Genomic DNA, 14,193 nt, shown 5'->3' on the forward strand with positions numbered 1-14,193 from the left:
CACCTCTCATTGCCCCCTGTTCAGATTCGGGTCCATAATGTCAGTCAACGAAAAGTACCTATATTTTACGCCGAGCAATACAAGTAGAGCAATTGTTTCTCGTGGTGTCAGTTATTTATTCGTGTCACAGCCTGGAAAATCCCACAGCATGATTGGTGCTTAATTCGGGTGCTAATGCTAATGCTAATGTGGGTGCTAATGGGTGCTAATGGGTGCTAATGTCGCTTGCTATGTCGCACCGGGGCTAAAATTTTGAACCAGCTCTAATGCAAAGTTTTCGAGCTTAAATTTCTTTTTTTTTTCAATAAAATGTATACTAAATCATTAGAGTACAAGCTGCATGCATTGTCAATTACACAATGAGCTGTTAAAGTTGTGTGGCTAGTTTCGCCTGAGCTTGTGGCCTGTGAGTCTAGGCTACGTAAAATCCAAATAAATGGTCATTCAATCAGCTAAGATGCGCCTTCATCCCTCTGTACTTAGCTATGTTTCCAGGAGTCGAAGAGACGCCTCTGTTAACGTCATAAACAGTAAGGGTGCAAAACAGCCTAGCGCAGTTCATCTAAAATTTGCACATGTACAAGCAAGATGCTTTTCTTTCTCATCGGCATTGTGCTTCGTTTGGTTTATGTGAAGTTATCCGACACATTTCTTTCGTTTGCTGGCCGCTGCCTGTTCGCAATAGCATATACTTTCTAAAGGCACTAAATAGCGCCACGCATCCGCAGGCGTTTCGCGGCGAATTGCAGTAGATTTAAAAACCTGCGGCATTTTTCACCTTTGTCAAAATATCTGTGGAAGTTCTACGACCAAAACAGCAGCTTGTCGCGTTTCCGCAAACTTGATGGATAAGAATGAATTCACTGATCTTCGAGTCACAAGCGACGGCGAATCTACCTTTCGAGTTTATAAAATGCATTTAATACTCTTAACGTGAGCAGTAAGCGGTAGTTGGCACGCTTGCTGAGCGTTATATCTATGTGACTTCTACAGCCTGCACTGCCGCTCTCTGATTTCGTGCTCCATATCTGCTGAATATGGAGGCAGCATAAAAATTTGTAACGACGAAGCGTCGCACTCCCAGAACTGCATTACTTTTTTGCCAGTCATCTGTAAGACAAGCCGCGGCGCCATGGGAGCTCCCAAATTCATAAAGAGCGAAGGTATCGGCATTGATTTAGTTGCTCCAGCATCTCTACCTCAAATTGGCGTCTGCTTCGTTTCCTCAACTTCATCCATGTCAACTCCGGTTTATCATTTTCGCTGAGCAGCAACTGACTATTTCCATGACCGTGTAATAATAATAATAATAATAATAATAATAATAATAATAATAATAATAATAATAATAATAATAATAATAATAATAATAATAATAACATTATTATTATTATTGCGTGTATATTATTATTATTATTATTATTATTATTATTATTATTATTATTATTATTATTATTATTATTATTATTATTATTATTATTATTATTATTATTATTATTATTATTATTATTATTATTATTATTATTATTATACACGCCGTGGTTGCTTAGTGGCTATGGTGTTGGGCTGCTAAGCACGAGGTCGCGGGATCGAATCCCCGGCCACGGCGGCCGCATTTCGATGGGGATGAAATGAGAAAATTGCCGTGTACTTAGATTTAGGTGCACGTTAAAGAACCTCAGCTGGTACAAATTTTCGGAGTCCCCCACTACGGCGTGCCTCATTATCAGATCGTGGTTTTGGCACATAAAGCCCTATAATTTAATTTTTAATTAGTATACAGAACAACAATGAAAGCTTTACGTCAGATCCAATGCAGTGTTAGAGTATAAGTGATGCGAGGGTTCCTTTGCTTTTATAGAAAAGTCTTAATGCGTTAAATATGGGGTAAGGCTGTCGATTTGATGCACATTGACGGTGGAATCGACACTCTGAGGTTTAATTACCGTGATTTCTGTAGTAAAAATGATAACCTTTAGTAAGAACACAAGCTTAGCGTTTTTTAGATTTGTTTCTTACAGTGTGGTTAGGGGCTGCTCGCTTGCCTCATCTCCTGCCTTTGTGCTCACTATGAAGGCGTACACGTCCCGCCGTTGTCAAAGGGGTTGAATATCCTTCTATCTTGTTGCCCGAGTCTACGTCCACGAGATTTTTCGGCCGTACTTGTCCAACTGAAGGGGGCGGAGTTGAGTGCGGAGAGCCGAACAAGCGTGAATATTTGCAGCATACTGCAAATTTGTTGGTCTTAAAACCACTGATGAATACCAGTTTCACTCTCACAAGTTGCACCTTTTATGACATAGAGAGCTCTCTCAAACGATACCATTCCTGCTCGGATGGATAAAAGTGCTGTCGAGCGGCGCCTCTCTGTAAAGTTACCTCCCATTGCGTCATGTGTGGCGATACCATCTGCGCACGCGATACACGTTTTCGTTGCATCGGTTTCAGCTAGCGACCCCCTCTGACCGTTCTTTAAAAGACGTTTCGCGTCAAAAGTTGTTCCGAGGTGACCGCTCGAATTCGAAGTTAACCTGCACGCTCGTACGCGTATAGTGCAGCAGGGAGCCACGCCGACATGGCCCGTTAAGTCAGGGCAGGTCGCACCAAATTCGGAGTCGGGCCGGTCCGACCGTGACAGGGGCAGAGCCGCTCGCCGATTCCGGGCCAGTTGTCTCACCTGCGAAGTGCGCCCTTCCGACGGCTGCCCATCGGCGAGCCCTGACGGTAGGCGTTCTCAGCGCGCCCGCGCTCCGTTTCCTCGGAGGCTGCCCCCTTGCTTTAGGTTTCGCGTGTTTCCGGTTTTTCCTTCCGAACGAAGGGCGCGCGCGCGCGCTGGCGCTCCCATTTGCGCGCGCGTTTTGGCGCGCTCGGCGTCGGCTATTGTTGCGCGTGACGCGTGCGCAGAGGCACCGAACGAGGAGCGCGCTGTCGAACCCGCCCCCCGCACCCCTCCTCCACGGCTCTCCTCCCGCCTTCCTCCTTGCCGACGCTGTCGCGTACATCGCAGGTCACCGGCGGCAGTCGGGCGTTCGGCGCCAGACGTGCGGTGTGCGCTGTGTTCCAGGACATTTCGCACCCTTTCTCTTTGCCGCTGTGCGGGTGTTGTGCGTACTACGAACCGCCGTCGTCGTACCGGTAGCCGGGGCCTCCTCGGGACCTCGCGTGTGATCAAGTATCGCGAAGACACCGCAGCGCGCACCGAGTAGCGCCGCGCGCGCGTCTCCGGAGCGCGTGGTGCCGTCGACACGTGACAGCCTCTCTGCGGCCAGTGGCGCTCTTCGTTCGTGCGCGCGGAAATACGGTCGCAGCCGAGGGCGGTGTCCTCCAGGCCGAAATGGAAGGCCTGCCCCAAAGGACTGTCTTCCGCACCTGGGTCAGAGCGCGGCAAAGATCATGAGCTGTCTTTCTAGGCGGCGACCGTTACGCAAGCTCCGACGCGCGTACCAGCAGCCCGCCTAACTGCTGTCCCACCACGTGCGCTGCATTCGGTGCTGCCCCGACCTGGCGAAGCTCTTGATTCCCTCGTGTGCGTACCACCTGGTGACATGTGATAGCGGGTGACAGCTGTGCTCGTATATCTCCCAATGCGCACAACGTGCCGTGCCGGGTGACGCGTGTGCTCTTGTGACAGACGGGTGCCGTCTGACGATGTTAGACGAAGACGACGAAGCAGTCAGCAGCTTTTCCTTGTGCGTTTCTTCGGTCCGCTGACCAATCAGCGTTTCTGAACGCCCGCACGCACAGCTTCAATGTCACGGCGGAAGCAATCCAACCCCAAGCCACTGAAAAGTGAGTAGCGAGCGCTGCACCCTGTTACGCCCAGCAATCCCTGCATCGAGTTGTGTTGTTCGTCGTGTCACGGTGACCGCGGCCGCTCCTGTGTTCGTTATGCTCGTTTCTTGGTTCGTTACGGAGTACCATCAAGAAGAGAGTGAAAGGGGTTTGCAGGTCTGCCACAAACTTATAAGTGGTATCTTTCGTCTCGTTTGTGCGTGCAGCGCAGTTGCATGTGTAACCTGTCTTGGTATGTTGCACTCAGTTCATCGCGCGAGCCGAATGGTGTAAAGCCGGCAGACTCCGCGTGACGCGGGAACCCGTCGGGAGGAAGGAACACCGACTGGTCGTCGCTGTTCTTTCCTACGACGGGAAAGCTGCTTGGCCGTCTATACGCGCTGTTATAGCTAACCAGCCACGCGCAGGAAAGCCCTGCGCGTGGTTCGTCAGCCCCACCGACGCAGTCATGACCGTCACTGTCGCATCCCGTTGTGTGCACGGAGCAGCAGTACGCTCACTCTTTTTTTGATTCCTCACGTTCCCTTTTTGCTTCTTTGCTCAACGTGATTGAAATTTCGTCATGAACCTGCATGGCTTCGTCGTCCCCACCGTTTCGCGAAGAGTCTTTAGTGCATTGCATGTGTGTGTCTTTACTCGCACGGCGTGCTTGCTTCCCTCCTTCCCTCCTTGGGCGAATTCTGCTATTAACAAGCACGTACGTGAACAATGTAAAGCTTTGGAAGGCATCTACAATAGAACCATGATGCCCTCCTTTGCTGCTTACTCATGGTGTCTGAATCCTCATCGTCTGCTGCATACTCACAGCGCGTTCATACAACGTCGTGACATTGAAAAGCCAGAAAGACGTGGCTGTTCAGGTTCTTCACAAGTACTAACAAAGCATTCAACCGCAGCTGCTTCTGCTGCTGCCTCTTTTCATGAAAGTATTTATTTTGACATAACCCACACACTCACAGTTTCCGAAGAATTCACTCGGGAATCCCTCATTTCTACACCACTGGGTCATCCATCATATGTTGATGAGACGAAGAGCTTCCATCATGGTTGGACGTTTCGTGCACACGCGCGAACGTGGTTTCACGACGCCCGTGAGACTTGATCGAACATAAATTCATTTTTATTTCACAAACTTGAGACATTCGCCAGGTGTTGCGTGTTTGTTAATGCCGCGCCTTGTGCGTAATCGTCAGTGCTCCAAGTGCTCTTGCGGAACTTCGAAGCGATGGATTCCTGCCGAAGGACGTAGGCGGCCGGGCAGCCTGCACGCCGGGCCTTCTCGTTGCTTCTGTTTCGTGCCTTAACTGGGATGAAGGCGCTACATTATCATTTAACGAAATAATATCTAGCTACGGAACGACCCGCCGCGGTGGCTTAGTGGCCGTGGCGTTGCGCTGCTAAGCACGCGGTCGCGGGATCAAATCCAGGCCGCGCCAACCGCATTTCGACGGGGCGAACTGCAAAAATGTCTGTGTCCCGTCCATTAGGGACACGTTAAAGATTCCCTGGTGCTGAAAAATTAATCCGGAGTCCCCCCACTATGGCGTGCCTCATAATCAAATCGTGGTTTTGGCACGTAAAACTCTATAATTCATTCATTCATCTACGGAACACCAGCGACGTGGCGACGACTTTAGTTCTCGAATATGCTAGCGGAATGTCCAGTTAGTGTGGCCAAAGAAGAGCAACACAATAGCGACGTCATTAAACGCTGCACCTACATTCAAAAGAAATGTACTGATGCCGGATGCTGTCATTTAGAAAGGAGAAAAAAAAAAGAAAAAGCCCGACCGCGTGGTCCGGCGAACGCAATAACATTTGCTAAGAACAGGCGGATCGAGTGCACGTTACGTTACTGGAAGCGGGAACGTTACTGCTGTCTTTCCGCAGCCTTTTCGATACGCTCAGTCCTTCAACGCCCAACGAAGCGAATTCATTAAAGCATGCGGAAAATGCCCGGAGCTGTAATAAGGTAGCGCCTTCCAAGTGGGCTGCCAGCGCCGCTTTCACTTGAGCGGGTAAATGACGGCGCTCTTACGGGCGGAGGTCAGCCGCCCTACTTTTTTTGTCCATAGGTTTGTCGCGCGCTCGTTGGCAGGCTGCGCGCTTTCCGGCTCCCGTGAGCCCAACTGCAATCGAGCCTCACGCAAGCCTCGCGCACAAACTGGTTGGCACCTCAATGGCTTGGCACTGACTGCCGCTTCGCGCGACAATCCTCGTGCGATAACCACCCTGCACTCCTTCTGGAAGGAAAAATGGTCTCAGCCCGTAGCAACGAATAAATTTATTCCGCTGTATCTATCATCGCAGTATTAATAAATAACGGCCTTGTCCTTCTATTCTTGACACGAAGACGCAGTGCGACATTTTGTCCACGCATAAGCAACGGGCTGCAGAACCCTCCAACACAGTTTGTTTACTGCCCCACAGTGCGCATCAAAATCTCGGTAATGGTCCGCAGTGTGCTGTTTCTGTCATTCAGCTGGAATTTCGCTTACATCCTCCTCTTGGCATATCCCTTACGTAGCCTGCGCGTGTGCTATAACTGAGGGTCGTCGTATCCCTAAGACAGGCAACGATTTGAACAGCCCGAGTCTTGTGCGATGTCTCCCACGTAACTATATTTTGCTCTTGGGTGTTTTTCTCACTGCTGCAGTACTGACTCGGGCAAATATACACCGATCGCTTTGTCACGCTTATATTATCAGATTCCGTTTCTGTGTGCTACCACCTCCGCCACACTTAGCCACCGCACTTAAGCTACAGCCAGGGAACTAGCTGCTCTGCGGGCAACTTTTGTTTCTATTCTAGGTCGAAGAGCTCAAGCAACGGTCATGTTCACCGACTTACAAGAGGATATATATATATATATATATATATATATATATATATATATATATATATATATATATATATATATATATATATATATTATTTTAACTACTGGCTGTTCTCGTTTGACTCTCTACAGTTGGAAGTCTTTCGTCGATATCTTAGCTCCTCCTGCTGCAGACGCGCAACGGCAGCTCTCGTGCCTGTACCGCATCTCTCGCATGGTAACGAGGATCACTGGATGCTGTACTGTGCCGGAGTTGTACGATTCCTCGTCACGTCCGCACTGGCCGTCCCGCCGAAGCACCTTACTGCATTGTGCAATTTAGCTTTCGCAGCGCGTTTCATCCAGTTAGTATAACCTCCTTGGTTGCGCCATGTCTCTGCGGCTTTCTGAAAATTCCCCTCACAATAAGGGGAATAGTGCCAGTGTTTTAAAATTGTGCTGCTGATCTCAAGGTTTTCCCCCGTGTTCTAGAGAGATGGTGAGAAAGTTCCGTCTGATGAAGCAGAGTGGTCAGTTGCCCGGCGCAGGCTACTGATGTCGACTGCGGACTGATTCTGCTGGGTTTGTTACCGAAATGGGGAGCATAATCACCAGTTTTCGTGGCAATGTTGAATGTTTATCTGAACTCAAAGAGGAACCGAAGACGCCATTGCAGATTTATTGTGCTGACCCTTGGGTGTGATTCGGTTTAGAAACGACCATTTCCAATTCACGCCTGAAGGGCAGTGCAGAAAAAAAAATTCATTTAGAAAGCACAATTTCTTTGGACCATCAACAGTATAACACTGAATACGTTGGTTCTCGTCAGATCACCGAAGTTAACCAGCATTTGGCCTCTTCAGTGCTTGAGAATGAGACCACCTACTGATGGCTGCTGTTCTGCTGCAGAATAGTTCAGGTGACCTTCTTGAGTCGAGGCAGTCATAGTGTGTCTGCACAAACCGTTTCAAAGAAGTGTGTTAACTGTGCACACAGCGCTGAATATTGGCTCGGTGCTGTATTTTCGCAGCAAGTTGCGGTTTCGTTTACTTACATTTCGCGAGCGTAAACACGAAGAGTTTTGCTCTTGTTTTGCTAAACTGGCATGAGGCGCAGGGAGACACGACACTCTTCCCGTATCTGTGTGCTCTTCTTTATCAGGAATGTTACACGTTCCGTCGTTTATCGTACGTTTGATGCACGAGCTTGTTTATTTATTCTCTCTTATCCTGTCGTCGGATTGTGGGTACCGCACGCTGTTTTTACCTGTATAACCTTAAACCGCCCTTTGCGGCCCTAAATTGTCGGATCAGCTATCGCAGAGCTGAAATTTATTTTGCTGCTTAAAATGCGCTCTTAGCTAGGCAGCACATATCAGGCAACCGGACCGACTCGTTTTAGAGAGGGTAACTACATGTTAAGTTTTGTTCGTTTGCTATATAGCGTTTGCTTCGCACTGGTTTCAGGTGCAGTTGCGCCTTAAATGGTGTGTATAAGACCAATTTCTGAACAGTGCAAGTTTGCCGCTATTGCAATGTCACAAGGTGGTAGCCTAGCTTTGCGACGACGTTATTGCGCCTCCTACGAACTGGAAATGGTAGCGTAGAGCAGGTGTCTTTCCCACCGCCCACTATGCTCTCGTGTATGCACTGCGTTAACACTCTTGTATCGCATAGTTTAGGAGGAATCGAGATGCTTCGTCGCCAGCGCTTTCTGGCTCGTATATTATATAGTGGACGTCAAGCTTAGCTGGGCTTGTGAAGTTACGCTGTTGCGATGCCGTGCACTCACGTGGTAAACTATGCTATAATCTCCTGCAAACAGTGGTATTGTAAAGGTCCTGCTAGGTCCATCATCCTCGCAATAACTTAGGATGGCTGATGCCATGGTTGCGAACTTCCATTCATTGTCACAGCGCACTTGTGCTGAGGTGGAGCGCATTAGAGGCGATATTCAGGGTGGTCAGCCCAGCTTGCGCTATCAGATCTGTAAGGAAGTGTCTTTGGTGTGTGCCACTGCCGAACATGTTTCCCAGCGACTGACCAGCGTGTTTACCAACGCGCTGGTCAGTATTTGTGTTGGCAAGAGAAACGGTATTGCTTGATGGGACGTCTTTCCCGAACAAGAAGGAGCAACGCTTTGGTGACATGTGTGACTGCATTTTGCTGCCCCGTTCCTTTTTACATGCATTTTTCGCGGCGGGTGCTATGATACTATATGCACCGGCTTTCCCCCGCTCATTTTGTTTGCAAGACGCTCGAACTCGGCGTGTGCCCTGAGATCGCGACATCACATAGCCACTCTAAAAAGCTTCTGCCATCGGGAAAGACTACCCAAATCTGCCTCAAGGCGGCAGTGTGGTCCCCGCGTGCTTAGAGTTTCCTACTGAGAATGCACTATAGGGAAATGTAAGTCCGCCGTTAGCATATGGCTTTTAAGTTGGCATGTGATTTATTGGCCCTACACTGATTTGCCTAAACATCATCCTTCTGGCTTCGTACGACCTTGTGGATTTTTGTATTAGCGTTGATGAAGCTTATGTTTCATAGCAAATTCGTTGTACGGCAACAACGAGCCTCACTTAGCCTGTAGTTTCTACCGTACGATTATTTACAAAGATATTCCCGCAGACGTAATTGTTTAGAATAAAAAAAATTTTTTACGCATAGTGATTGTTCCTTACCGATCATCATCTAGATTCAGCGACAGGTATACTCCAAATCCAGGATTAATGTATCCACGGTAAATTACAGAAATAAGTAAAATTACCGTATGCGTAGAATACTTGTATAAAGAAACGCTGTCAGGCTACCACGAAAAATACTTGAACCACAACTGTGCCCGCTTGGCGCATAACCAGTGACTGCTTCCGCAGAGTAATGGGAACCAACGGGTGATTTTTTCTGTTAATGGCCCGGACCCCCCCCCCCCCCCCCCCCTGGGTACGTGCCTGCTATGAGGTCAATATTTTCGTTCCTCCGCAGTGACGTCATAACAGCCGCGCTAGCTATGAATCTCGACCACGAGAAGGAGCTTTTAATGACTTTTTGGAGCTGAATTAAAATTATTTTGAAATATTTGCAGTGTCCAATACCTCGTTGTGGGTGTCCTCGCATACAGAAGCAGCCTACAACAGGCTTCTTATAGCTTTAAAATTTGATGTCTCAACCCCTTTAACTTTCCTTACACATTGGGAAATTTGGCAATTTCTAAAAGTGATCACGTAAAGGACTCGGGAGCCACATTAACATCCAACCTTGGTTGGGAACCACATATAGCGGCTATTTGTTCGAAAGTGCAAAGAAAGCTACCTTTTCTCGAAAGAAAACTACGTAACGCTCCACCTGAAGTGAAGTTAATCGCCTATATAAGATGCTAGACCAGCACTAGAATATGCTGACATCATTTGGAGTCCGCAAGATTAATGAAGCAGATGCACCCAATCACTGTCATTACATGTAAGAAGAAAATTTAACATATATGGGGCAAACTGTTAGTCCCCGAAGGAGTAAGCGCATGGGGAGTAACAGTTCATTCCATGTCAATTCGTCCCCAAAAGGACTGATGGTTGTGGCAAATCAGTTAGTCCCCAAAAGGACTAACCTCCCTACCCCTTTTAGTCCTTTTTTTTTAGAGTGTAGGCCTGCCTTCATGAGTGGGAAAGTCTTAGCATAGAAAGGAGCGAAAAGTAAAAATGTTGGAAAGGCTCTGCATTGTGTGCCATGACTTACCCATTGTGAAACAGGTCAGGAAGTGGCATGTATATATATATATATATATATATATATATATATATATATATATATATATATATATATAAAGTAAAAATGTATAAAGTATAAAAGTAAAAATGTTGGAAAGGCTCTGCATTGTGTGCCATGACTTACCCATTGTGAAACAGGTCAGGAAGTGGCATGTATATATATATATATATATATATATATATATATATATATATTAGGCGCCGCCCTACTTCATAACACCGCAACAAAGTCCTCCGTGTGCATCAGATCTTGCATTGCTGCCTGGCGTACGGTGATGTCGCCCCCTCAGACAACAAGGTAAAATGCACGGGAAAATGCGAGTTTCAGTCTACTGAGTTCAATTTCAAGTGTCATATAGCGTGGATGTATTTTCCGTGGTCAAGAGAGCCATTTTAACAGAATTTGGGCACTGTATACCAATGGTTATTTTAGTGCGAAACAACTGTGCTATCATCGTGCAGCTCTTTTGTGGACACGAGCGCACCTACGTCTCTCCTCAGCGGAGCCGCTTCTTCGGCCATTGCTTTACACGTTGTCCTTCACCATAAACATCCGCTGCTCTGCCACGTACCCATGGCAACGCGTCCCTCTGGCGCACGCAGTAAATCTCACACACGTACCGGGCCGCCAACCAGTGATGATTAAGGCAACAATTAGTCGCCGTTAATTCGTGATGGAGGCAGGTTATGACAAACGAAGTCCACTTGTTTCCAACTTCTCTTTGGGCGTGACACGTTGTCCAACTGTTGTCCACCGAAAGGTCAGACAGTTACGATGTCCGCGTCCGTTTCCTTTTGTGTTTAAAACAACAATACTACTCTTGCATGTGTCCCAACGATTCTTGGTCCCCCACTGTGACAGCACAAAAGTGCTGTCACAGTGGGGGACCAAGAATTGTCTCGTGCGGTTGCGCGCAGTGTAACACCGGCCAGCTTAATGTCCATGCATTGAGAATGGGCTGTTATGGCGAATTCTCAGAGCGGCTAATTCAGCGCAGTAACCTGCGGACGTTTGCCTTAGTGACATGCACCTAATTATCGGCAACGTTGATCCAAGTGGCATCGTTAAATCGTTCCACTTAAACAGCGCTCTACGCCGGTTTCCTTGAGAACGACGACACATCCAGTTTCGCCGTGCTTCGCGAGTACTTTTTCAAGAAACCTGGCGCCACATTTAGTGGTCTGTCCGTAGCCTTTCCGAGCTAAGTTTTCATCGATGAAGGCGTACCGGCGATCACCGCTCTCGGAATGTGTGCTTAATGCTTGAACAGCCTTTTCATATACTAGTTCTATAGTCGCATCTTTGGGTGCTTCCTACTATCCGCGTGCATATATAACATGCTGCCACTCCGAATCAGCGCACGTATTCACAAAGGTTTTCGTCCGTAAGTGTTCTTTGCGTTGTGCTGTCACGATCTCTAATATTTCCAGCGTCAGAATTGGCTGGAACCTTATCCTACGAATAATTCTAGCTTAAGATCTTTTTTGGGAATACGGGCCAGGCCGCGTCCATGTCATTATGCTGGACGGTCCACTCGCAGTGAGCGGTGGTGAACCGTGCCTAAGCGAATGTTATTTTGAAACATTTTTATTCCAAATATAATAAATCTTAGTGTCTCGTGTACTGTTTGTGCATCGAAGAACAATATCGGTTGGCAGTAATGAATCTGTTAACGGAACTGCTAATGCCGTTCTTATAAGCAGTTATACGCATCAGACAAGGCAAGTACTATAGCTACAAGCCGGGGTTTCCATTGCGTTGATTATGGTTCGACATTTGCTCTTGTAAAGTGTGTGTGGGAGGGGGGGGGGGGCGGGGGGCAAGGGGCATAAAACGAATGATTAAGCAGTTTTACTAGCTACAGGTGCTTCCTGCTACTAGACAGGTGTCAGTCGGGTATGAGCGAATTGATAATCTTTAATGTGCTCGTGATTTTTTTAAACCGTAAAAAGTTACTTACACGGAAAAATTCTGGGCCTACGTTCATGAAGTTAATTTCACTATATTGCTCTGTTCGCTTCTGTAATGTGCTGCGTACAGAAGCGGCTGCTAACCCACATCCGTGAGCTCCCCTATAGTGTCAACCTTCGCGCAGTATTTTCCGCAGCGATGGCATTATATACTGCACAGGCACTTGTTCTTTGAACCCATCGCTCCTGCAGGTTACAGAACGAATGCATCATGGCGACGCAAGGATCCAAGTAGCTTCAAATCATGCCCACTTTTGAAGCTGCAAGGCTTTATCTTGAAGGGTTTCTAAGTAGGTTTCTCGTCGGTGCACTTACTGCACAGTGGGGGTGTCCACACGCAGGTTTTTTTGCTAAGGTCGGTAAGAATACAAGTATGTCAAACGGTGCTAAATATCCTTTGAAAATGAATTCTAATTCAGTTTAATGGTCGAAGTATGAACAACCTCCTGCAGCAGAAAGCAGCTGCATCATAAATGTGGGCGAGAAGTTGACGTTTAAGTAAAGCAGTTAACTGGGCAGTGCCTGCAGCTCAGATTCTTGCGAATGTGTGATATATCAAGCTTCAATTTATTTGATTACTTAGGTACCCTGCCCTAAGGAATGAGTGAATTCTGGGGTTTAACGTGCCAAAACCACGATCTGATCATGACGCACGCTGTAGTGGAGGACTCCGGAAATTTGGCCCACCTGGAGTTCGTTGACGTGCACCTGAATCTAAGTACCACGGGTGTTTTCGCATTTCGCCCCCATCGAAATGCGGCCGCCGTGGCCGGGGATTCGATCCCGCGACCTCGTGCTTAGCACACCAACACCATCAACCACAGCAACCACAGCGTATACTTCTTTTTTAAACGTGTACCAGATCTATGCGCATTGACGCTTTTGAATTTCGCCACCGTTTAATCAGAGTCGCCATGGCAAGTAATCGAACCCACAACAGCGCTTAGCAGTACAAGCGTGTAGCCAGCACGGCGAGTAGACGCAGCGAAAAAAAAATCTAGAGACTTGGCAATATATATAAACTAAACGATCTGCTGATGCGAGCCGCTTGTGCTAGGACAGAAATGATACGCCATTCTGAACAGCAACAGACGCGCACCCGTTTCATGGCTTACTAGAATCTGGTAAGCGAGCTTCCTTATCACAGCAACGACCCACGGCAGCATTCCAATGCATACGGCATGCTCAGTTGTGCACATGCGTATATGCATGTATATATAGAATACGGAGAGATTGGGAACGCTTGCCTCGTTATCAACGCTGGTCAGAGAGCATCGTGATCGCATAACGTTCCGTGCATAGATGGATGGATGGATAAAACTTTATTGGATCTATTTAAATGTGGTTGGGCCCCTAGACGTGCGGGAACCCGCTGGCCGACATCTCTAGGCAAGCACGGTCCACCAGCCAGAGCTGGTCGTCCGAGCAAGTGGCCCGAAGGGCGGCCTCCCACGAAGAAAAGGAAGGGTTCGGAATGGGTTATACCGCCATGGGCGTGGGGCAGCTCCACAAACAGTGGGAAATATCTGCCCCGGGTGCTGGGCAGGTGGTGCATTGTGGGTTACGGAGACCGTGGTAAAATTAATGTGCCAGATAGGGAGAAATAAATGCTTTGGTCTGGATCTGGCGCCAGATTGAACTCTGATGGGCGGCAAGGGAATGGTGAGGGGGAGGTAAATTTCGTCTACCATCCCTGTAATATGTGGTATTTTTTTTTAATATTTCCCTGCATGTTTCCTCCGCTAGCTATTGGCTATGCGATGTGGCGCTGCTGTTAGCATGGAAAGCTTGTGCGTCGGTGCCTATACATGAACTTGAGGGAAAGAAACGAAGAAGGAAAGGGTAGGGA

At 47.7% G+C, this 14,193-nt stretch overlaps 1 protein-coding gene across 1 annotated transcript in view; it reads left to right on the forward strand.

Moving 5' to 3' along the window:
* Positions 1-3,020: 3,020 nt before the first annotated feature.
* Positions 3,021-14,193, forward strand: part of ush (Zinc finger protein ush) — a 484,642-nt gene continuing 473,469 nt past the window's right edge. The window contains exon 1 of the mRNA XM_065449974.2: positions 3,021-3,789. Coding sequence (XP_065306046.1) covers positions 3,750-3,789 — 40 coding nt within the window. The 5' untranslated portion in view covers positions 3,021-3,749. The remainder of the gene's footprint in view (positions 3,790-14,193) is intronic.

Source organism: Dermacentor albipictus, chromosome 1 (genome assembly GCF_038994185.2).
Source record: "Dermacentor albipictus isolate Rhodes 1998 colony chromosome 1, USDA_Dalb.pri_finalv2, whole genome shotgun sequence".
Classification (NCBI taxonomy): domain Eukaryota; kingdom Metazoa; phylum Arthropoda; class Arachnida; order Ixodida; family Ixodidae; genus Dermacentor; species Dermacentor albipictus.